The 25,293-nt window shown below is 45.2% G+C and overlaps 1 protein-coding gene and 1 long non-coding RNA gene across 6 annotated transcripts; both read left to right on the top strand.

Annotated features, from left to right (window-relative positions):
* Window positions 1–845: 845 nt before the first annotated feature.
* Window positions 846–3,146, top strand: LOC119087758. The gene is made up of 3 exons (XR_005091232.1): window positions 846–1,014; window positions 2,146–2,233; window positions 2,414–3,146. It is a non-coding gene; the product is annotated as an uncharacterized LOC119087758 (long non-coding RNA).
* A 3,637-nt stretch (window positions 3,147–6,783) lies between these two features.
* Window positions 6,784–23,869, top strand: Nr4a2 (nuclear receptor subfamily 4 group A member 2). Of its 5 annotated transcripts, none has more exons than XM_028874328.1 (8): window positions 6,784–6,948; window positions 17,697–17,818; window positions 18,287–19,152; window positions 19,919–20,048; window positions 20,393–20,556; window positions 21,441–21,643; window positions 21,970–22,148; window positions 22,299–23,869. In XM_028874328.1, exons 3-8 carry the CDS (start codon window positions 18,289–18,291, stop codon window positions 22,553–22,555), a joined length of 1,797 nt encoding a protein of 598 aa, XP_028730161.1. In that variant the 5' UTR covers window positions 6,784–6,948; window positions 17,697–17,818; window positions 18,287–18,288; the 3' UTR covers window positions 22,556–23,869. The 5 variants fall into 5 exon arrangements, 4 of the variants coding, with proteins under 4 accessions (XP_028730161.1, XP_028729986.1, XP_028730318.1 ...); XM_028874153.2 differs by lacking the exon at window positions 6,784–6,948 and adding an exon at window positions 15,755–16,071; XR_003735047.2 differs by lacking the exon at window positions 6,784–6,948 and adding an exon at window positions 15,877–16,071 and having other exon boundaries at window positions 22,091–22,148; window positions 22,299–22,331.
* The last annotated feature ends 1,424 nt before the right edge of the window (window positions 23,870–25,293 follow it).

Genomic DNA, 25,293 nt, shown 5'->3' with positions numbered 1-25,293 from the left:
GATTTAGAGCTTGCACATACGTTAAATTTCCCTTCCCTAGGCCAGCAGTGAGCAACGTAAGTAAGCATTAAATGTATGCATCTATGTTGGTCAACATAAGTAAACAAATGTATGCATTGATGTTGGTCAACATAAGTAAACATTAAATGATACATTAATACTGGTCAACAGATAAGTTCTGTAATACTATGTCTATAATAAGTAGAGGTAGAATTCTTCACATTTACTTCAGCTAAAAGACAACAAATTGAATGGGGTGGTGGGTGGTACCACACTCTTTTAATGCCAGCACTCAGGAGGCAGAGGCAGAGGCAAGTGGATCTCCGTGAGTTCAAGGCCAGCATGGTCTGCAGAGGAAGTTCCAGGACACCAGGGCTACACAGAGAAACCCTGTCTCGAAAAAACCAAACCAAACCAACCATCCAAACAAACAAACAAAAAGGTTAGAAAAGATAACAAATGAACTCATGTAACTTGTCCAGTGATTCACCTGTAGCTCCAGGAACATCTTGATCCACCTTTAAAAGGTCTTTAGTACTCTGTCTGTTCTTTCTTCTCTCTCTCTTACTCAGGTCAACTGTCCCTGTGTTTGGGATATGATGTCAGTTTACGCTTTTCTGTGTTGAAGTGTAGAGGACAGAAAGTAATCGCTTTCTAATGATTCCTTCAAGTTCTGACTCGTCATTTTGGCCACCCAGGCTTCAGTCTGGCCAGTGGGGAAACGGGGAAGCATTCCCTTTGGTACAAATGAATGCAGTCTGTGTAGCACTTTCATGACGATGTCTCCCGTGACACACCTGGATGCTAACACCATGAGATCATGGGACTCCTTTGCCACGTCTACTCTGGGACTCTTCTCTCTTGAATTAGTCCTTTGAGTATCAGCTCTGAGTGAATTGTTTGTCCTTTAGGTAACCCGGATCCTTGCCAGTTTCATTCTCTATTTCTGTTTACCCAGGGTCCATTTTCTAGGCGTAGCTTGAAAGCTCCCCTTGAAGCTCCTTCTGGATGGTGGTAGGTATATATGTATGTGTGTGAATGTATGTGTGAATGTGTGAATATGTGACGTGTGTGTGTGTGTGTGTGTGTGTGTGTGTGTGATATGTATGTCTCTCTTTGTGTACTATGTGATGTCAGAGGGAGTAGATGAGTGTGTGTGCCTATGATGCATGTTAATGGTGTGTGTGATATATGTGTGCATGTGTGTGATGTGTGTTTATGATGTGTCATGTGTGTGTATGACGTGTGTGTTTATGGTGTGCATCACTCGTGTATGTATGTGATGTGGTGTGGTGTCTGGGGGATGCATGAGTGTGTGTGGGGGGGGTGGGGGTGGTGTCAGGAGAGGATGTGTGCCTATGATGTGTGTTTATAATGTGTGTGCATGTGTGTGGTGTATGTGTATGGTATATGTGATATTTGTGTATGATATGTGTTTTTATGGTGTGTGTGATGTATGTGTGTATGTGGTGTGTGTGATGTGGTGTGGTGTTAGGGGGATGCATATGTATGGATATGTATAACTTGTATTTCATTTTCATTAGCCATAAAAAGAGTGTCGGCCTGTTATATGCTTCTACTAAAATTATTCAAATGTGTAAGTTTGTTATAGAATTCTGTTTTGTGCATCCCAAATATGAGTTGTGTGTCAATTTACAATCAATAAACCTTATAAGCTCGGAGTTTGCATTAAAAAAAAAAAAAGAGTGTTGGGTAGGAGTCTAGGGGCCCGGCTCAGGCTTATGCCATAGCGACTCAGGAGGCTGGCTAAGGCAGGAGTCCACAAGGAGGACCTGCTGAGCTACAGTATGAGTTCAAAACCAGCTAGGAAACTTAGTGAGCCCCTGTCTCAAAATAGAAAGTTAAAAAAAAAAAAAAAAAGCAACCCTTTCTTCTGAGAATTTACAACTTTATAAAGCAGGGTTAGAAGTCCCTACAGACCCTTTCTGTTCACCTGATTGAGTCACTTCTGAGACCATGGTCTCCTGTTTTCTTTCAGGAGTTGGGATGGAGCAAAGAAGCAAGAGCAGAAAATACAGTGAGAAGAAAAACACAGATACCGTATAGATTTAAACTACCTCCCTAGAGAGACGTGATATTTCAAATTAGCAGTCCGGAACTCCTGTCTCTTTCTCTGTGTTTTAGGATCCGAGGAGGCAGAGACCATTGACAAATAAGCTGCTGATGGAGTGGGCCTCGTGGAAGATGTGTGATGTAAATTAAGCCTTGACAGGTATTATATGCCACCCTTCTCATTAGCATAAAATTTATGTCTGAGTCTCAGCTACGAGTTTGCCAGGTTCTGACTAATGTGCAGTAAAGTTACACAATATTTTGTGTTTATAATTTTTAATTACACTCCTGGAAAATTGATTTTTAAAAGGGTGTGAGTTTTCTTTCTGCTTCTCTTCAGATTGAGCCACTTAATCGAAATAGCACGTTTAAAAAAGAAATTCCTAGCAAAACAAAATTCCGGAAACAATTGGCTTTGCTGTATATGCCATCCACAATGCTTCTCCGTGGCAAGTGAGGATTTGGGCTCCGACCAGGAAAACACAAACTGCTGTCATATTCAGTGCGGGAACTAAACTCCTAAACTCCAGTAGACTGTAAAACAAGGAACAGAAGAGGGAAGCCAGAAAGGAGCCTTTTGTCATGAGAATCAAGCTGAAGTCCCTAAACTGCTAAGGGAGGAGGTCGGGGGTCATCGGTCATTAATTGGAGCATAACAGAAGAGTGGAGAACAAGGCTTTTCTCTCACTCCAGTTTTGGGGGGAATGGGAAGTAGATGTCCACAACACATTGCTGAATGTACAATGTTGTGCACCCTATGAGTCTATTCAGATAAAAATGTATGTATTTAGCAAAGTGAAAGGACAAACGGTGTTTATCGAAATAGTAGCGTGGTCATGTAAACGTAGTGGCATGATTATTGATTTTACTTAACTACCCTCCGCCTTGTTTTGTACGTGTTCATTTTCTACACTAAAGATTACTTTTGAAAGGAGGTTAGGAGACGAGGAGGTTACTGACCCCAGAACAGCCTGTGTATGTTCCCAAAGCCTCCTTCCGGCAAAGCCAGTGTTTCTGGTTCAGCCTCACAAAGGATTTCATAATATTGTTTACATGGTTTGATGTTGATTATTTACTTATAGCATTAACACAGTTGCTTGCAGTACCTTCCGTCAAAGGAAAACTTGGTGGATTAACGTTAAAATCACTCTCATAAGAAGAGTCAGTTATGCATCTCTGGCCATATCTTGCACTGATGCTAGGAGTTTTGCAGTTTTTCTGAATTTAGTTACCTTTATTTTTACAAATATTGCATGTCCATTTGTTGATTGGTCAATCGACTGGCTTGGCTCTTTGAGCCAGGTAGCTTAAGCTGACTTCAAATTCTCCACATGGCCCAGGGTGACTTTGAAAAGGTCCCGAGTGCTGGAATTGCAGGGGTATGCAACCACCCCTGGCTGACTTGTCTTTTTAAACGAAGAAAGTTTGTAGCTCTGTAACTTGGGTTGTCTTTTTTTTTTTTTTTTCTTTCATTTGAAATGCTCCAAGTCTTCGTGGCTTATCCAGCTAACCTTCTATTTATGCATTTGGCGGTTGCTAAGATTTGCTTATACTATAATGTCAGTGATTCTTCACGTCAGTCACAAGAGCTGTACTGCATAGGATAGGGCAAATATTTGTGCTCATTGCTTTGAAATCTCAAGCTGGCAGGCATCACTCTCTAAATACAGACCAGGATTAACTGAGCGGTGGAGCAAGAGTACACAGTAACTCCTCTTATGAATTCCTCAACACTGCTATTGTGGAAGAACCTGTGGAAAGATTTAATCTCAAGTAGGCGGAAACTTTGGAAATACCGGGAAATGTCCACTTTCTGAACCACAGTGTTAAGAAAACTGTGACAAGCTTTATGCTATCAAAGACATCCAAATATTTATAAAATATGTTTCTATGCTTCTGTTCCAAAGATTTCGGTATCATTGTTTACATTTTCAGGAAATTATTTGGGTGTTTCTACTGGTTCTAGAATTAAGCGGTTTGTGTCAGTCAGCTTTCATTGCTGTAACAAACTGCCTAAACTAAACATATTGGAAGAAGAACATTTTATCTTAGCTCAGGGTTTCAAAGAGTGCAGTCCAAGGTGAGAGACTGCCATTTCTTTGAGAGGAGACAGAATGTCCTGGCTGGGAAAGTGTGTGTGGCAGAAGAGGATGCTTGTCTTATGGCACCTAGAGAGCAAAGAAAGAGTGGAAGAGGGGTCAGGATTAAATACATGATGAGGCAAGTGTGCAGAGTAATGTGTGTGCACAGTTCCTCCAATAACAGTTTCATGTACGTTATAGTTCCCCGAGGCAGGCACCCAAGGACCTACTCCTTTCAACAAGGTCCTACCTCCTGTTTCCATCACCTCGGAGTAGCCCATCACATTATGAACCATCAGTCACATCAGTGCCCTCATGATCCACTCATATCCAAAAGACACCATCTCTGAACACAGGTGCATCAGAGATGAAGCCTTCAACAAATTTGGGCCTATTTAATATTTAGTCAGGCTGTGCTAGTTTTCATCCAGTTAGAAATGTAAGGGCAGAGCCAGTGAGATGACTCAGAGGGTAAAGGCACTTGCTGTCAAGCCTGAGGACTAGACTTGGATTCCCAAAAGCCACATGGCGGAGTTACACTTCACAAGAAGGTAACTCAGCCACACTCCCTCCTTGAACACAGAAGACAATTCAATCAATAAATGTACATATTAAAAGAAAAGAAGTGTAAGGACAAAGATAACTATTAGAAAAGATCACGCTAAAAGTGATAGGAAGTAAAAATAGTTTACTTAAAACTACAGGGGTAGCTGGTTGTTTCAGGAAAATGGTGGCAAAAGAAAAATACTTCTTATGAGCAGCAGCAGAACCTTAAAGCAGAGTGAAGGGAGAGAGGAGACGTTTGATAGGAAAGAGAGGCAGATGTGCTTAACTGGAAGAAATATTGGTTAACTTTTAGTTGTGATCACACTTTGGTGGTGTCTGTGTGAAGCAAATGTTTTGGCTCCAGACTTGTTTCTTCTCCTTTTATGTTTTCTTAGGTTTTTTTTTCGCCAACCTGAAGACAGGAGAATAAGATGCATTCTTTCTGACTGTCTATGAAGGTCAATGAGAACACGGCTGGGGTGTTAAGCCACTTGCTGGAGAATTTATCTTGCAGGTGGAAAGAGTCAGAGATGGGGACAAAGTCCACCAGGAGGAAATGGTCCTAGTTGTGCTCTATAATGCAAAATCAGATCATTTCTCTCATGAGAGTGGTGATAGAAAGGGCCTGAGACATCATTAGTCAATAAACACGTCTACTAGCAAGCAAATCAAACAACAGTGGCCACCGTTGTCTCCTCTTAAATAATATCAACACTCCATTCCTTTGTTCAAGCAGTGCTAATATATTCTTTTTGGAAAAACATACAGATAAAAAATGGTTCAGAAAAGTACAATGAAGACATAATACTCAAATTTCCTGATCTTCCACCTTCCAGCAGTGATGGGCCACTGCACCACTTTTCCTTGATTTTGGACTAAGTACTATTTCTTTGGCCCTTGTCCAGCCTCATCACTTCACTGTCCTGCTTAGATCTGCAAAATTTCTATGTATCAGCACCCCAGAAAGCAGAGTTCATAGTCTGAGGCATTTGGTTCAGAAGAAACATTGTCTTAGAGGCCAGAGAAATGGCTCAGCCAGCAAAGGCTGATCACAAGGATTGGATGCGTGGGATCACCATGGTGGAAGAGCAGGACACCAGGAAGTTACCTTCTGACCTCCACACCGGGGCCATGGCATGTATTTGTGCACACATACAAGCACACAATATTAATGTAACAATAAAGAATACAGTCTCAATCGACTGGTAATTGATAATCCCAGCAGACTAGCTGATCTTCATTTGTATATGGGAACCTTAATGAATAAGACATGCGTCAGGGAGTGTTGTGACAGAGATGCCTGAAGATGAAGATGGCACTGGAAGTCTCTGCATAAACATTTACCTATAGAGAAGCCTCTTTAAATGTCAGCCTTGACCGGACGGACTCCCAACTGCCATAAGACAGACTTGGAAGATCACAACAGGCCGCGCCATCAAGGAAGGCCACAAGGATGCAAAGGACACCGTGGCTGAGATGGTGAGTCCTGGGAAGCAGGCCTGGCTGCTTCTTCCTGGCCCTGGGTACAATCGCTTAGCTGTACCTTGGTTGGCCTTCCCTTCACAGCCATTTAAGAAGTCAAGTTCTTTATTTTGGTCTTTTATTGACCACGTACTATCCCCAACCCACACGGGACCTGTAGTGGAGGGGGAGTCGGGGCGGAGGAAGCGTCGAGATGTTTTTCCCAGCAACTTGGGAGGAACTTGGCGCGGAGTTGAGCCCGGGGTGTCCAGGTTGGCGCGCGGTCGCCGGCGGGTGGGACGGCCCCCCTCGGCCAGGCGGGGAGCGCGGAGGGGGCCGGGCTAGCCGCTTGGAGGCGGGCTGCGGCGGGTCATTGTTTCCCCGGCCGCTCCTCCCCGCCGGTCCGGCGTCACTGGCGGGGCGCCCGGGGTGGGCGGCGGGTTATTTATAGCGCTGGCTGCGCGCGTCACGGAGCCCGGCCCGGCTGACGGGGGCCGCTGACGCGCTTGGCCGCGGGGCCGAGGGCGCGGGGTGCGCGCGGGGCGGCGACAATGGGCCGGAGCGCGCGCCTCCCCTGGCCGCGGCGGGCCGCTCTCCGGCCCCGCCCCCGCTCGCCTCCGCGCTCCCCGGCGCGGGTGGCCGGCGGGCCTCCCTCGGCCCCGGGACTCCCCGCTCGGCGGTCCGCGCTCCTCGCCGCGCGCCCGGACTGCACGACGAGCTGGAAGCCGGCTGCGCGACCACTCTGCGCCCGGGGACGCGGCGACCCGGGGCCGGGAGCGCCGGGCAGGTAACGTTTCCTGGACCGGGCTGGGGGCTCGGGGAGGGCCGGTGGCAGCCCTACCCGGACTCCTGTCCCCCCGCGCTGTCCCGCGCCGGTGCAGGAATCCGAGGTGGGTGTGGAGCGTCAGAGCGGGAGAGAAACTTCGGTGTGACCAGCCCCAACAGGCTCCTCCCGAGAGGAGGACACGGGCACCATGTCGCCCGCCTCCTTAGCCCCTCCCCGGCCACTCCTTCCCCTCGTCTCCCCTCCTTACCGATGCCCGGGACCCCCACCAGCTGGTTCCCATCCTGGCCCTCCCAAGCCCACTGTCGCGCTGGCAAGGACTTTTAGGGACTTGTGGGCCGCGGAGGCCAACCCTGAGCCCTGCCCTTCCGGCTGCTCTGCAGCCCCCTCGCACGTGGCAGGCAGGCAGGCAGGCTGGCTGAGAACTTGCTGTGCCTTCTAGGAAATTGCAATCGATTTGTAATGCACTTTCGCTAATTGGGAGTTCAAAATTAAACTTTAATAAAGCATTTGTGTCGTCTCATCTAATTGTGAAAGCTTCCATTCGTCCTAGTAGATAGACTCTTAAGTCTCAAGTTAATGGCGCTAAGCTAGATTCCCCCCCCAAGAACAATTCTGTCAGCCTTCCTTGGCGCAGCTGGATTTCTGTAAGGTACAGATGTTGCTAATGGCAGCTTAAGCACGGATGGGCAGATAGCATACGGAATGCAACATGTTGCCATATGGTTCCTTTAGCCTTTCACCTCCAGGGATATCAATCATATATATTCTGGGAGGAACCTAATGACTCTCTGAACAGCAAAATGAATTACCTGGTACAATTTATATCCCTTGACCTGATGCGTTATAACAACAGGAAGATAGCATCGCCCAATTGCTGTAGTATAAATTGAGTTACAGAGCTACATTTCAAATTCTATATCAACCATTGGTAGTTTGAGGGGCCCGGTCACATCATTCTGGCTGTGAAATCTGTTTCTGCATTCCCTCCTCCCTCCACCCTCTTCCACCTCTAGACATGCAAAACTGATAAAGTTTAACCAAACTGGTATTGGAAATTGACACTCTCCCTAATAGGTGAGGCGTGGAGAAGGGGAAAATACAACTTCCGGAGTTAGTTACAGTTAGCATTCTTCAAGAGCATCACACTTTAAAGCCAGAAAATCAAAGGGCTCCGAGGAAATATGGTTTCAGTGTAACTCCTAAATCTAGGCACTTATTTGAAATTCTCCACCTAAAACAAACAAAACCCTACTTCAACTCTTCAGAAAAACACTTCTAAGAAAGAATGAACTGTAAGAAACCCACGTAGAACTTTTTCTGCAAACCAGTTCCTGCACCCCATTACCTCTCTCTGTGTCGTAATCCAAGCCATGATTGTGGAGATAATAATGACTTTTTTCTTCCAAGATGTCAGAATCTACATACTGAAGTCATCGCTTAGGTCCTACTGGAATGACTTAGTAATATTTCATATTAGATCTTTAAATCTCCTGTTGACTAATAAAATATTGTACCTTCCTTTAAGCTTGGATTATACGCGTGGTTGTGTTTTTACCACAGTCCATATTTTTAATTCACAAATGCAGATCACAGTGGAAGATAAGCAATGACCTAAGGGCACAAATTAAAGTGTCATTCAAATTTAAATTTCATGTTTACTTTTATATGAAAGGGTATCTTAAAGCTAGGTACTTAATATTTAGGGGTTTTTTGCATTCAACAATATGTAAAAAAAGTTCATGTGAGCTGATAGACTAGCAAAATACATGAATAGACATGAGTGGTCTAAAAATGTATTTACTTTTTATTTTATACTTTTTCAGAAAGTGTAACATTTTGAAAGTTTATACATCATGTCCTTTTAGGGTCATTTTGAAAGGACAAGATGACCCACCCACACACCCACACACCCACACACACATCTTGTAATGGCTGATGGTTTGTCAACTAGTGCTTGAATTAGTCCGGACATTCTGATTATTATACCTAACATCTTTTGCATAGCTACATAGCAAAAAAAGCTTATGCAGAACAAATTAGGATGTGGCTAGCTTATGGCAAGTTTCTTTGCTGGGGCTGTTTTGTGTAATCTTTTAATCGCTGAGGTTTTAGTGTGCTCTGCAGCACCACTGCTCTTAGGAGTTTACACTCAGGTCAGTAGTGAGCTTGTCAATAATGACTCCATCTTCGTGACCTGTGAGTTGACAGTGACTGTGTCCTTTAATCGGTCACACTGAACCTGCCTTATAAAGCTGTTATTGTCATGGGTAGGTACTGCAACCGTTTGTCAAGGCCTGTGATTATTAAAGTGTCCCTCCTTCCAATCCAGGCCAAAAGGCCTGCTGGGCTTCATTTCAGAGTTCAAGCAAGATCTCCAGCAGCACTGTTTGCTCTCTCCAGTTGTATCATTATGTGTCTATTTCATGAATAATTGCAGGCACCTTGCAGATACTACAGTGTTTTTTTGTATACTTACATGGCAACAAACCTAAGATGTGTACCTTACAGCATCATTTCCTTTTAAATGAACATTTGCTAGATGTGCACTGTTACTCTAAATAATGTGGCTAGCTGCCAAGGAGAACACCAGGACCAGAAAGTATTAGAATTGCTATTGTCCACTAGGAAATCACTTCATATTTTTTCAATTGCTTTTTTCAGTGCTGCCCTTCCATGTTGTTAATATGAGAATTTGTTTAGACAGAAAAAAAGAATTGAAAACATGCTTGTGTTGGCCAAGAAGGTATTTCTGTGTTTCTGTTTCCTGTAGACATAGGCCTTTATCTCGTGCTGGTATGTTTATTCCAACTGAACAACAACGACAAAAAAGGACTTACAACTAGGTATATTCCCCATACTAAGTGACTTTAATTGTGATATGATCCTAGCTGCTTTTCTTTTTACTCACAAATACATTTGTTATCTTTATGTATACGGTTGATGGTTTTCTCAAGGTGTCGTGGAACGAGTTATGAACAGGCATTAGGCTTCTAATAAAACTTCCTTCAGCTAAGTGGGGGTGTGAGTCACCAGGAAAGAGTGTGGACCCATTGCACTTAAATTTGCTTTTCAAATTCAAAACTCATGTTGTTGCATTAGAAACTTGTTTCTCTCTTTTATGAGCATTTCACTAAGAAAAAAATAATAATAAAGTGTCTGTCTGTACTATTACCCCAGCCAAGCAGGGGCACGCTCTTATTCCCATCGATATGCTGCTTTGTTTTTATATGGGTTGGCATGAGTGCCATACAAATACCACATAAAAAAAACTGACTTGGGTTGCCCTTACTTTGACTGAAGATTGACAGGAGCTCTTTAATTAATCTTGTTCTCTTTCATGTTCTGTATTCAGATATTGAAATACAGTATTTTTGTACATTTATAAGATTGTGTTTGCATTTCTTTAATTTATGTTTCTTTTTTTAAGGCATGTAGCCTTGAATGTTTGTTCTCTTTTTTTCCCCCACATCATTACTCTGGTACTGCTTGATGTAACTTGATTAGCTCCCTCCCCAGTCATGATTGGTAATTAAAATAGGCATTAAAATTAGTCACTTAGCAATTTTGCTGTTCAATTGGCAATTAAATTACTTAATTGCAATTAAAGTCCTAATTTTAATTGGCAAAATGATAGATGTAGATTTAAGATAATATGTATAAATACTTTAATAAGTGTCTATATAAGGATTACTTAATTACTCAACTTCAAGTTTATGCTGTTAACTTTAGAACTTTTAAGTGAGCAATGAAATTTATATTACATCTATTCAAAGGATATGGTAATTAGATTTATTACTTATCAGTATAAGGGTCCTTGCGATAAGTTACTTTTGTAGTGTTCAAATTGTAAGCTTGATAATTGAGAATTACGTTAAGGAAAAGGGCATATATGTCTTTGTCTGAATTTATCAATACCTTATTTTCTTTTTCATTAAATTAAGAGTTTCTCTACCAATTAGCTTGAGGGAAAAAGTAAAATGTGGTTATTTTATCACTAAATGTAGAACAAAAACTAGAAAATGCCACCTGTGATTTACATATAACTTTTGCAAAGTGTATATATTTATCTGTTTAAAGAAATGTTGTCTAGAACTGTTAGAATAACTAATGTCATTGGCTCTTGTTAGAATTTTAGGTGTCTTTTATATTAGTATCTAACTTTATCCTCAGGATCTTTAAATGTGTTTAGGCCATTGTACATTTTAATGTCTTCCATGCTTACTGAAATAAGCAAATAAATTCTAAAACAAAATAATCCTTCTTTCTAGTAGAAGAGAATTTTTTCATAAGAAAATATTAAGTCATTAATATAAAAGCAAGTATTAGAAGAACACTGCAAGCCAAGTATTAAGAAAAAAATAACCAAAGATTTTTATTATGTAAAGTAGTTTTTGAGTGGCATGAGGTTTTACCATATGTTCAGTTTTATGATTTTAATTTATAAGTAGAAGCTTCTAGAAAAAAATGCTGTTTATTTCTGTGCATCTTTACACATTTTCTAGAATTGAGTTCTGAATTAAAGTAAGACATTTTAAAAATCATTGGTCTTCGGTGAAAACCAGGCTGAGTAAAACTGAATACACGCTGCGTCTATCCAGAATGTGAATATCAAAGAAGCCACTGACTCCTCCTCTAAGTGTCCTGCAGGAAAGGTGCAGTTTGACTGATTAATAACCCGTAAATGCAAATGAAACAGCAAAAGCAAAACAATAAAACATCTCCAGCACTAATTTTTTTTTTTGAGCAACAGACGTTTTAAAGTGAAATTTTCTTTCTTCTGTCACCGCTGTAAGACTGCCTACTGAATAACAACAAAGGCTGTGAGCTAAAGTCTGTTCCAACATCATGTAAAATACATCCCATTTTAATGCCTATAAGTTTCCATACCGACCATATTTTAAAGAAATCTCATGATTTGCCTCAACTCTGACAGCCTAACAGGTATGTCTGTTTCATTGTAGCTGCATTGTGAGGTCTCTGAATTCATTTGGGGAGAACACTGAAATCAGTCCCCAGAGGCCTCTTCCCCATGCATTAGAATAGAAAATCCTATGGGATTACATTTATGTTTGCTCTCTAAATTATACCAAAAGCTCAGTTTTATTAAGTATAATCTGCTTAGCCATGCATAAAATAAAATACTTAGGTTTAGATGTGAGTTTATGTGCATTTATACTGATTTTCAATGAAAGTATTTTTCTACACACAGGCAAATATATTCTGCTTAGTATGTGTTAGTATCATAAACAGTAATATAACACTTTCATCAGTGCTTTTTGAGGTCACATCATTATATTTATTAATAACAATAACTTATAATTTATACAAGGGGGAGCTACTATGGATAGCACCAATTTTTTGCTTCCATTATTTTAAATTATTAAGAAAATAGACCTTTATTGTGGGGAAAGTTTACACATTTAAACATGGCAATAATTTAAAGTTATATCAGACTCTGGATCCAGAAAAAAAAATTGTCATTTTAATTGAGTTATAAAATACTTTATTTGAAATATTTATGTGTAAGAATGCAGAAGGGTTGCAACCATATAAATGCAGAATTTCAGTTCCTTTTAGCCTAAAGCATCGTTTTAACATTTTCTGAAAGGTTGTTCAATTCTACATTTTGATTCCATTATATGTGTAATTAAACCTCTATGCACAAAAGCATTCTCTTATGTACTAGCAAATATACCCACAGGAATTCTCTCCTAAACTATAATTTATTTAAACATGTAATCATAGGATTTTAAAACATGCTTTCATTTTTCCAAACTATATGCCAATTTGAACTGCTTTGAGATAAAATGGGAGATTTTATTGCCATTTTGGTTTTTTTCCTCTGTGACCTAACAGTGAGTTAAACATGGGCAAGAGGAAATAAAGAAAATCCATTGTGAACCAAATTCCATGTGTTGAACTGTTTCCGTTTTGGACAAAATAGAAAAAAACAAGAGTTGTCATTGTTTATGAATTCCAAACAGTATGAACATTTGGGCCTGCAGAAATTTCTCCTGGGGCTTAGTTAGCCTAAGTAGTAAATAGCTAATTGTGTGTGTATGTGTGTATGTGTGGTGTGAGCACGCATGCATGTGCTTGTGTGAGAGTGTTTCTGGAACATTGTGGAGTCAGGCCCCCTACTGACAAGATCAGTCAATTGCAGACCTTGTCTTTACTCCTGCAGTTTTATCCCTTCAGAATCAAGTGGGAAAAACAGCCGCCTGAGGTTTTGAGCATGGCCCTTGTGTACTTCCCAATCTGTGCACTGGATCCTTACCACCTGGAGCATGTGCGAGCCCTGCTCCAAACTCCAACTCCAGAATAGTCTCAGCCAAGAATTAGTATAAGCGAGTTTGAGTCTTTTCTAAGTAGTAGTAACATCCCAAGAAGCTGAAGATGAATTTGAAGAGAGGGAAAACTCACACACGGATGTCTTCACTTTCTCTCATATACATGTTATCATGAATCTATTCTCACTTATTATTGTATTAAGTTGCTATGACCACTGCCTTTTGATTTGGGGTATATCACGACTTGGAGCAAAGGCTCTTATTAGAGAACCATGAACCGCAAGTTGTTAAAGAATAAAACATTACTGTGCTTGTTCCGTGGTGCTCAATATAAAAACTCCGGGCCCCCTTTCCTCTCTCTGGGAGGGCATTTTTCAAAATGTCCTGAGACTCAACTCAACCCAAACTGAGTGTTTTCAATGACTGAGGGAGAGGAGTGTTCAGAGGGCAACATATCTACTTAGCCGCATTTGTGTAGGGAGGGCTGTGGTTACGATCTTAAACTTCTCTTGGTACTCGTTCTCCTGGAACTGTATTAAAAAATAATAACTTCCACCCCAGGGTAGCTAAGCTTGGGTTTCCGACTGTCTGAAAATAGCTGCCGGGAACCTGGCCCACCGCGTGGATCAAGGAAAGCTCCCCCTGACCGCACCCTGCTCCCTCGCGGAAGGGGAAGGGAACCCGGGAGGGCGCCTGTGAGCTGGAGTTGCTGCTATTTTGGGCCCAGCCTGGCCGGTGCGTCAATGCCTGCGCCCCTGCGTCACCGCCACCCCCACCCCCTTCCTTCTCCATTGCTCTCCAAACTCTCACTTTTTCCCTTTCGTTCGCGTGGAATCGCTTCTGCCCACGGGGCGCTGACGCTGCCGAGCTCACACTAATAAGCTGTTCTTCACCCTGCCCCCTCTTGCACCCTCCCCCCACTTCCTGGTTTTATTTTATTTTATTTTATTTTTCTCGCGCCCACTAGGGCACTGCTGAGCCGTAGCAGCAGCAGCTGGAGAAGCAGCCGCAACATCTGGGGGAAACTTAAGGTGGTCACGTAGGTTTCCCCGAGGCTGATGCACAGTGGAGCCCGCGGCTTGTCTGGGCAGCCGCAGGGCACCCTATGGCAACGCCTCTGCAGCCGCAGGCTCGCTCCGCACGGAGCCGGCAAAGGCGGAGGTGCAGGCTAGGAATGAGCAACCCCACAACCCCGAGAGTTCCGCGGTGCTCTCCACCGGTGCTAGGATCACCGAGAGGGGGCCGAGTTGCACATCGCACAGCCCCCCTTCCCTGGCAGCTTGGGAGCGAGCCAACGCTGGAAAGGAGGGGAGGAGGAGCGCTGTCCTGGGCGGAGAAGGGGACCCTCCAAAGTCGTCCTCCCTCGGCCCCAGCCCCTTCCTGGTCTCAGGAGAAACCCTAGGAAGTCAGCCGCCCAGTTTCGCTGGGGTACTGGGAGAAAGGGCTAGCCCTCCGGAGGAGGGGCGATTCCTTTGCTAGAAAGATCCACACGCTTGGCGGGCGGATTGTCTTGCAGAGCACAGCGGGAGGCGACTCTGAGGACCATGGTGGTAGGACACGCTCGCACAGTCCACGGGGACCCTGGGCTGAGGCAATGGGCACACACTCTCCGTCCCCCCCACCCCCACCTCCCGACGCCGCACACGGCCCACCACCGCCTCGGGTTCCACTCCCTTTGCCGCTTTTCCCACCATGCTTTTTTCTTGGTTGCGGGTACGACAGCCCTTGTGTTTCAGAAACCTGTGAGAAGGGACAGGACGGGCTTGGTGGGCACAGCGAAATGTCAACGCTGTTAAGAGTTGACCGAAGGGATGGATCAGATCACCTTCCTGATGAGGCGCACCTGTTGCCGACTCTTTGATGCATTGTCTGCAAAAGAAAAGCAGGCACCAGTTCACTCCTACTCGTGGGGTCCTCGAAGGCCTGCCTCAATGTCTAACTTCTCTTCCTCCACACCCCTTTAAGCATTAATAGCTTTTTAGTTGCAGGAAAGACGGGGCAAGAAAAATGGGCCCTATCTTCTTATCTCTAGAAGGAGGGTGGAAGACTGATATAGAAAAAGGAAGAAGGGGATGCACGGACTAGCGAAATCCCATCTAACGCCCAAGCCCTTGGAGAGCTACGAGTCACGGGACATCTGTCTGCACTTCCGCTAAGGACTGTGTGGAGCGTGATGTTGGGGAGCAACAAGGCACACCTCTGCCCGTGCAGCCCAGGTGCCAGCTACCTGGCCCACGCCAGCGTTCTTTTCCGTTCAAGCTTTTGTTGCACCCTCCCCATGTGTGAGGACTCAGGGCCTGGGGGCAGGTGAAGCGTAGCATCACCGCAGGTTTCAGGACCTGGGTTGCAGAAGTCACACTTCTTTCGGAAAGAAAAAAAAAAAAAAAAAGGAAGAAAAAAACCACCCAAGTGGGCTACCAAGGTGAACGGAGAACCGTTCCCACCTTAAAATCAGCCTCAGTCGTGACGTCAGGTCGGAAATATACCAAAGCGAGCGCGGGCCAGGAGTCCGGGGAGCGCGGCAGCGCGGCGATTGGACCACGGGCCGCTGACGCGCGCTGACGCGCGCAGACTTTAGGTGCATGTTGGCAGCGGCAGCCCGAGCCACATAAACAAAGGCACATTGGCGGCCAGGGCCAGTCCGCCCCGCGGCTCTGCACAGCTCCGCGTCCCTCTCGCCTGCCCCGCCGGCTGCCTGCCTCTTCTCCCGCCGGGCTGGCGGCGTGTGGCTCCCCCGCGCCCGGATCCCGCAGCGCTTCCCCCGGACCCCGAGCCCCGGCTCCCGAAAGGAACTGCACTTCGGCGGAGTTGAATGAATGAAGAGAGCAGAGAAGTGAGTAGGTGCGGCGGTGCCGCCGGTGGTCTCGCGTCCTCCGGGTCTCCGAGTACCGGGAACAGGTTCTCTGCAAGTGGGCGCCAGAGACGCGGAGCGCGAAGGGGCTGCGGGGGGTGTGTGGGGGGGAGATGGCGAGTGGGCGCGCGCGGCTCAGCCGAGCCTTTGCTGGAACTTGGGCTGGAGCGTTAGGGGGGGAGTTGGCTGCCGGCAGAGCCTTCCAGGCTTCTCATTGGTGGATGTGGAAGGGGGACTCCCACAGTTTTAGGAGATGCGGACTTGCCTGCGGAGATGTGCGCAAAGTTTGCTCTTGGTGTGAAATGGATTGTGGCTTGTTGGAGACTCCAGATCTCATGAACATGTGGGAAACAGTCCGGGAGAGAAAGTTTATGCGTTGCTTGGGAACAGTGTCGCTCAGCTCGCCCGCGTGCGGATGTTTCCCGGGTATCGTCGTGTAAGGGTGGTGTCGTAGAGTGTCCTGTTGCTAAGTTGCCTGAAATTTCTGGTTTTGATAAATGCTGTCCTTGGGTAGTGTGCCAGCGTGTGTGCGTGAGGTAAAGAGTGCAGTTATAAAACCGTGACACTGCCAGGGGTTAATATCCAGCACAGACATATTTCCAAGGGCGGCGGCGGATGGAGGGGGGGGGGGGAATCAAGAGTCCTTTTTCTATTTTTTTTTTTTCTGGCTAACCTTCTCCACTCCTTGAAGCAAGATCATGGAAGAAGGGAGAGAGGGAGCAGAAGGAGCGGGTGTTGGGTTTCTTTATCTTTATTAACAAGTCTGTCTATGCTCTAGAATGCCTTGCCAAGTGGGAACGTCTGAAAATTGCTAGGACACAAGAATGCCTTGTCCCAGCAAGTAGGCAGCCTGTGGAAAACATTGTGGAGAAGGTGTTTAGCTTGCTGTGCTTCTAACTTTGGTGCCAATATTATATACGTAATATCTCCTTCCCTCTGCAGTTGACCCAAGATACTTCTGGTAAAGTAGAGGTCTCTCTCATCACCTCTGGGCCATTAAAGGTGTTGAAAATCCAGTTCTCTGGAGGAACAGAAATCCACTTGTACCCTAACCCCCAGTGTTGGGTCAAAAGCAATTACAAATGCTGTACACTTGCGTCCAAACTGGCTTCTTGGTTGTCCAGGCCTTGCTAACATTTTCTAAGCGTGGGGTCGCTATTGTTTTTTTTTTTTCCACTGTATATTCTTGAGGTCTACTAACTTTCTTTTCCTTTCTAAGAGGAAAGTCCATTTGGCTACAAGAAAAATACCTAAGAGAAGGCTTCCACGCCGCCATGCTTTCTCTCTAGCTCAGTCTTCTCAGTCAGGGTTGAAATAAAGTAGAATGAAAATGACCCTTCCAATCTATAGCAAAGGGGCCAATTCATTATATTGTTAAGTATCAAGTAGGCTCATGGGATCACTTCCCTCCAGGACGCTTTCTCTGCAGGGATTTACACTGGGAGTGTTTAGCCACGTCTTTGCACATCCCTAATTTAAGCTACAGTTTGTTAAAGTCTTCACACTCATTCCCAAGGAGGCACGGAAGGGCCTGCCTGTGAGACTGCCTCTGCCCAGCCAAATCTCGGTGGGAAAACATCCTCAAACTTCCTGTGTCTGTATTTCAGGGAGATCTGACGGGCTGGATTCCCAATTGCTTTTTTAAAAAATCTTGGAAACTTTGTCCTTCGTTGAATTACGACACTGTCCACCTTTAATTTCCTCGAAAACTCCAATAACTCGGCTGAAGGTTAGTGAACTTTTTCCTTTCATTACCTTTCCCGAGTTCCCCCATATCCAGAAACACAGGGCAACAGGATTTTCTTCGGCCCGCCCTGTGCCTTATGGTCACGGAGAACAAGTTTCTCATTGTGCAATTCAACTTCATTTCTAGACCATGGGTTCTAGAAATCCTGTCGACCCTGAGCTTCAACGTAGAGGCTCATCATATTGGCTGTGGGAAGGGGGTGGAGCGGGGGGGAGCATTTGGAAATATCCGGGAGTGTAGACCCTCAGCAGCTTTCCAGCTCTGGGTCGTTTGGGGATCATCAGCCCTTTCCTTTCTTTACTGCTGCTCCGACCTCTTTGGCCCTTCCCCTCGCACCCCTACCCTCTCTCTGACGCCGCGGGCTGCCGGTGTAGCTCCAGGTGTACCTGAGCCCGGAAGAAAGTGTTCAGTTGACCAGGCTGAGTGTATATCACCCTGTTTCATTTCCAGCCATGCCTTGTGTTCAGGCGCAGTATGGGTCCTCGCCTCAAGGAGCCAGCCCCGCTTCTCAGAGCTACAGTTACCACTCTTCGGGAGAATACAGCTCCGATTTCTTAACTCCAGAGTTTGTCAAGTTTAGCATGGACCTCACCAACACTGAAATCACTGCCACCACTTCTCTCCCCAGCTTCAGTACCTTTATGGACAACTACAGCACAGGCTACGACGTCAAGCCACCTTGCTTGTACCAAATGCCCCTGTCCGGACAGCAGTCCTCCATTAAGGTAGAAGACATTCAGATGCACAACTACCAGCCGCACAACCACCTGCCCCCTCAGTCCGAGGAGATGATGCCACACTCCGGGTCGGTTTACTACAAGCCCTCCTCGCCCCCGACACCCAGCACCCCGGGCTTCCAGGTGCAGCACAGCCCTATGTGGGACGACCCGGGATCTCTTCACAACTTCCACCAGAACTACGTGGCCACGACGCACATGATCGAGCAGAGGAAGACACCTGTCTCCCGCCTTTCGCTCTTCTCCTTTAAGCAGTCGCCCCCGGGCACTCCTGTGTCTAGCTGCCAGATGCGCTTCGACGGGCCTCTGCACGTCCCCATGAACCCGGAGCCCGCGGGCAGCCACCACGTAGTGGATGGGCAGACCTTCGCCGTGCCCAATCCCATTCGCAAGCCGGCATCCATGGGCTTCCCGGGCCTGCAGATCGGCCACGCGTCTCAGTTGCTTGACTCACAGGTGCCCTCTCCGCCGTCCCGGGGCTCTCCCTCCAACGAGGGTCTGTGCGCGGTGTGCGGCGACAACGCGGCCTGCCAGCACTACGGTGTTCGCACTTGTGAGGGCTGCAAAGGTTTCTTTAAGGTGAGCAAGACTGGGCGGAGGTGGCAGGTAGCAACGACCTTGTACCTGAGACCCAGGAGTGTACCCTAGCCTTCTGGTAGGCGGCCCAGCCCTAGGTCCCTGAAACTACCCACGGGCTGCAGAAGGGCCTTCGGGGTGTCTAAGGAAAGAAATGAGCAAGACCGGGAGAGTAAGGGCTTCAGCGCCCCCCTCCTCCTCGCCCCACAGCAACCTGCCGCCCCGGCGGGCTCCCGCCCGAAATTGCTGGAGCTAGAGTTGGAAGAGGGTTATTTGCATGTGTTAGGCTCTGTCTTCCTTGTTCAGATTGAAATTGGTTAGGACAGAGAACCGTGTCTGAGCTAACCAAGTGGAACAGAATTCCCTATGGTCAAATTAAGTGATCTCTTTATTTCGCCATCCTGATTGAATAATCTTATCATTTTAAATAGAGAAGGTCTCCAAGGAATGTAAATAATATGAATGCCCACGGATTTGTATTTACTGAGCGTCTCCTGCTCCTTCTCCTGGCATATAAAACACAGCGAGGAGCGGCAAGGTTAGCTCAAATGTTAACGCTATCAATTTTCTTCTGGTAAATGCCCTGGGGGAGGAAAAGGAAAGGAAATAGGAAGAAAAGAACAAGAAGGAAAAATTTTTTAAAGGAGTAGTGTTTGTGTTTGTAGGGAAGGGACGCAGACCCAAGCCATTAAAAAAAAAAGTCTCCGGTTTAACTGGTCTTTGAATTAAAAAAATAATAATTTTTGGCCTACATTCTTTCCCTCTGCAGCGCACGGTGCAAAAAAATGCGAAATACGTGTGTTTAGCAAATAAAAACTGCCCAGTGGACAAGCGCCGCCGAAATCGTTGTCAATACTGTCGATTTCAGAAGTGCCTGGCTGTTGGGATGGTAAAAGAAGGTAGGTTGAGGCAAGCTGCTGACCTCTCGTTCTGTGCTCTTGAAAGACCACCAGCTGCTTGTGGACCCTGCTCCCTCCCCACACACACTCCGGGATCCCACTGCCTAACGGCCCAGCCTTCTCTAAAGAAAGGCACCGGGCCCTCTTGGTCTTCGACCCAATTGGAGGAAGGTATAAAATACCCCCCCCCCTTTCTTTAATGCTTCTCATTAGTAAAGTCTTTATGAGCAAGAGGAGCCCTGGGCCACCAGGTCTGGCGTCCACTGCCGCTTCCGGGGAGAACCCTGTGAGGCAGCTGAGTCTGGGCTCAAGGGAACAATGTTAACCGGGCTATTCCTTTACAGTGGTTCGCACCGACAGTTTAAAAGGCCGGAGAGGTCGTTTACCCTCGAAGCCGAAGAGCCCACAGGATCCCTCTCCCCCCTCACCTCCGGTGAGTCTGATCAGTGCCCTCGTCAGAGCCCATGTCGACTCCAACCCGGCTATGACCAGCCTGGACTATTCCAGGGTAAGAAGCTAGTGGGGGTTATCATGTGAACAAACGAACAAATGGGCAGGACCCTCTCCCTATAATCAGCTTAAGCCCCCAGACTCCAGGGTAAGGGAGACAAACCAGAATATATGCTTCACAGCTCTGGGCAGGGCTCCAGGAAGACAGAGAGGTGATGTAGCTGTAGTGTAGACCTGAGCACAGGCCAGAGTGGTTGAATCTTTGTGAACCTCTATTGCCTGCGGATCATCCCCGCCACCTGAGGTCTGAAAGGCAAAACCCAGATTGAGACTACGCCTCACCTTCCTTCCCAGATCTACTTCATGCGAAGTTTCTGGGATGCCGCCTCCCCCTTTCCCGCCCCCCCCCCATGAAGAATCAGACTTGCTTGGGGCCAGGAAATGAGAAGAGGATGGAAGGAATAATAACTGGGGGAGGGTGTTGTCTCGGGGTCAGGGATCAAGCGGTGCAATTCCTCTTTTACTCCAGTGGTGAAAATGTGCAGGCTTCCTTCGGTTGGAGGGAGTGTGGGCAAACCTAGTAGCAACGACTGCAATATTATTAAGCTTTGCAAAGGGCGCCTCCGCTCAAGACCCACTCTGGGATTAGCATGAATACTACCGTGTCAATTGTTTTGTGGAGATAAGACTGAACGTTTCCCAGGGCTGGATGGCACTGTATTTAGTCTGTATGGAAATGGTAATTTACATATTTAAAGCAGCGACCTCATAGCACCGTCCCTAATTGAATTAATTGCCCCGGAACATCTAATTTCCTTACTGGTCAGAGAGAGGTTTAATTGTTATAAAAACCTGGCTCCCCTACTAGAAACGGGGTTAGCAATTTCACGGGTTATATATTTTAGAGAACCTCATTAAGTGCTTTTTAAAATGAAATTCCAGTTCCAGGCAAACCCTGACTATCAGATGAGTGGAGATGACACCCAACATATACAGCAATTCTACGATCTCCTGACTGGCTCCATGGAGATCATCAGAGGTTGGGCAGAGAAGATCCCTGGCTTTGCTGACCTGCCCAAAGCTGATCAAGACCTGCTTTTTGAATCAGCTTTCTTAGAATTATTTGTTCTGCGATTAGCGTACAGGTAATGAGGGAGGCCTGGAAAGGAATGAGGAAGTAAAGGAAAAGGAGAAAAAAAGGGGTGGGGGTGAGGGGGAGGGGTAAGATTTTTAAAGAGGTGGGGAAGGGAAGGAGTGAGCCCAGAAGCCTTGGGTGAATGGAGTGGAGGTGGGATAGAGGAGTTCTTGATTGTTATGAAATTAAACCCTTGCAAGGTCCACTGGTCTACATTTTATTAACTCTTCGGTAATTAGGTGCCTCTTAAATCCCTCATTTATTGCTCTTCAAGTAATTAGTTGTTTAGCTTCTCTCTCTCTCTTTTTTCCCCTCTCTCTTTGGTATTAATTGCAGGTCCAACCCAGTGGAGGGTAAACTCATCTTTTGCAATGGGGTGGTCTTGCACAGGTTGCAATGCGTGCGTGGCTTTGGGGAATGGATTGATTCCATTGTTGAATTCTCCTCCAACTTGCAGAATATGAACATCGACATTTCTGCCTTCTCCTGCATTGCTGCCCTGGCTATGGTCACAGGTCAGTACTGCTGGTGCAGGGCGCTTCCCCTTCAGGACTTCCTCTGGTGGGACCTGGTCATGGCTTTCCCTAGTCACAGATTCTCTCTCATTCTGCCAGCGGACTAACTCCCTATGCATTCTTCTTTTGTTCTGATTGCATTTTCTGCAGAGAGACACGGGCTCAAGGAACCTAAGAGAGTGGAGGAGCTGCAAAACAAAATTGTAAATTGTCTTAAAGACCACGTGACTTTCAATAATGGGGGCTTGAACCGACCCAACTATCTGTCCAAACTGTTGGGGAAGCTCCCAGAACTCCGCACCCTTTGCACACAGGGGCTCCAGCGCATTTTCTACCTGAAATTGGAAGACTTGGTACCGCCACCAGCAATAATTGACAAACTTTTCCTGGATACCTTACCTTTCTAAGATCTTCTCCCATGCACTTCAAAAGACCTGGAAAGAAAAACTATCCAGAGGGGGCTGGTCATGGGCAGAGAGCTGGCTAAGGTGTTCAGTTCATGTCCTCTCCCTTCTGTAGACCCCTAACCCCATTCCTAAAGTAAACAAACAAACAAACAAACAATCAAACAAACAAAAACTATTTCCTAACCTGCAGGCAGAACCTGAAAGGGCATTTTGGCTCCGGGGCATCCTGGATTTAGAAAACGGACAACACACAGTACAGTGGTATAAACTTTTTATTATCAGTTCAAAAATCAGTTTATTGTTCAGAAGAAAGATTGCTAATGTACCATGGGAAATGTTTGGTCATGCTTGCTTGTTACAGTTAAGACAAACATAACACACACACACACACACACACACACACACACACACACACCCCTTAAGGGGACCCACATATTTTGCCCTTTAACAAGACTTCAAAGTTTTCTGCTGTAAAGAAAGCTGTAATATATAGTAAAACTAAATGTTGCGTGGGTGGCATGAGTTGAGGAAGGCAGAGGCTTGTAAATTTATCCAATGCAGTTTGGCTTTTTAAATTATTTTGTGCCTATTTATGAATAAATATTACAAATTCTAAAAAGTAAGTGTGTTTGCAAAAAAAAAAAAAAGAAAATAACTACATAAAAAGGGACAAGCATGTGATTCTAGGTTGAAGATGTTATAGGCACTTGCTATTTCAGTAATGTCTATATTATATAAATAGTATTTCAGACACTATGTAGTCTGTTAGATTTTATAAAGATTGGTAGTTATCTGAGCTTAAACATTTTCTCAATTGTATAATAGGTGGGCACAAGTATCAACACATTGGAAAATCCTGACAAAAGGGACACATAGTGTTTGTAACACCGTCCAACATTCCTTGTTTGTAAGTGTTGTATGTACCGTTGATGTTGATAAAAGAAAGTTTATATCTTGATTATTTTGTTGTCTAAAGCTAAACAGAACTTGCATGCAGCAGCTTTTGACTGTTTCCAGAGTGCTTATAATATACATAACTCCCTGGAAATTACTGAGCACTTTGAATTTTTTTTTGTTTTTTTTTTACGTCTAAAATTGTCAGTTAATATATTATTTTATGTTTGAGTAAGAATTTTAATATTGCCATATTCTGTAGTATTTTTCTTTGTATATTTCTAGTACGGCATATGAGATGAGTCACTGCCTTTTTTCTATGGTGTACGACAATTAGAGACGCTGATTTTTTTTTCCTGATAAGTTCTTTCTTTGAGAAAGACAACTTTAATGTTTACAACAATAAACCACGGAAATGAACAGAACTTTGTCTTATTTCTGGGTCAGGAAAAAAAACGATGACCGAACAACACATATAAGAAAGAGAGAGGCAAAAGTGGAGATTGATTTGGGGTAGGTCACTTACATGACATCTGACTTCCAGAGTGACAGCCTGCATCCAATGTGGCAAAAGGAAGGGTGTAATTGAACTAATTATCTAGAGAATTCGGTGCAATATTTTTCCTTAGCTGGACTTTTCCAGTCTGGTGACCTACATTTATCAGAATGAATTTAGAATATCTTTACTCTTGTAAGTTTTGAGTGAGTACAGATTTCAAAAGGCAAGCTTAGGAGATCAAGAAGTTCCTAAACTTTTCTAAGGTTCAGGATCTTGTGGACAGCCTTCAGGAAGTTAGTGCTTGGGACTCAGAAAGGCCACACCGATTTGGAAAGTCTTGTGCTTTTTATCTTTGCCTTTTCAATTCCTGTGCATGCTGGTATGAGTGTGGGAGGTAGAGCTCAGGGTCTCTGGCCCTCAGAGTCCTGAGTCAGCCTTCCCGGTTGAGCTCTGTAGAAACATTTCTTACATTATTCCCCTGCCTTGGTGGGTGGTGGTGAGGTGTAATCTGCACTTTTAGAATGACGATTCCACCTTTTAAGTATTCCAGATTTAAAAAAAAAACCTTGTCAGGCCTCCGATTTGATTTAAGTAAGATGGGGCTCTAACATTTCACCCTACACCAACTTTCCATGGAAGGAAGGGAACTGTGTTGGGTTGAGCTGGCTCTCAGCGGTCTATCCGTGGGCAGATGATAGTCTAGTTGTGCCCTAGGAAAAGAGCCACAAGATGATCACATTAGCTGACCCTGGCTAATTACAGATGGCCTCTAGGTCACCGAAATTTACAAAAAAGTTAATTTACAAAATTTACAAAAAGTTATTGTTTTAAAAATGGGTTGTCATAACAGTGTACTGATGCCAGAGCTGTCAGCCCCCCCCCCAAAAAAAAACCCAAACAATTGTTTTGTGGCTGGCATTTTGAGACAAGGAAAGTCCCCTGTGATAGTTTAAAACTATTTTTACTTGGTGGGTTTCTCTCCGAGCGCCCGAGGGGTAAAGGAAGATCATTACATAGGATATCAAACAACAAGGAAACGTCCAGTTTCCTAGTATATATGATCAGATCAGATATTTCATTTGATTTTCCCATCTTATTTTGAGTCAAAGCTACAAACTCTTAAGCAGACAGAATGAGCTCGCCTCAGCGCTCTTCTCCCAGGTGTCTTCGGAGTCCCGAGACAATTACATTCCACCGCAGAATCCCTGAGAGTTGATCCCAAGAAACAACCCTACGGCTGATTCTCCCTTAAGGAAGCCTCAAGCATCATCGGAGGCCAATGGGGGGAGGCCAATGGGGGCGTCGGGATAGTGAGCCTCTGGAGAATTAAGAGAGAAAGGGGAAC

Source organism: Peromyscus leucopus, chromosome 4 (genome assembly GCF_004664715.2).
Source record: "Peromyscus leucopus breed LL Stock chromosome 4, UCI_PerLeu_2.1, whole genome shotgun sequence".
Lineage (NCBI taxonomy): Eukaryota > Metazoa > Chordata > Mammalia > Rodentia > Cricetidae > Peromyscus > Peromyscus leucopus.
The sequence above is the reverse complement of the archived record's forward strand: the minus strand, read 5'-3'. Positions and strand labels throughout refer to the sequence as shown.

Coding starts and splice junctions, on each gene's coding strand:
- Nr4a2 (XM_028874328.1), top strand. CDS start 18,289: ATGCCTTGTGTTCAGGCGCAGTATGGGTCCTCGCCTCAAGGAGCCAGC. Junction 21,644..21,969: donor GTTCTGCGATTAGCGTACAG/GTAATGAGGGAG, acceptor TATTAATTGCAG/GTCCAACCCAGTGGAGGGTA. Junction 22,149..22,298: donor TGCCCTGGCTATGGTCACAG/GTCAGTACTGCT, acceptor CATTTTCTGCAG/AGAGACACGGGCTCAAGGAA.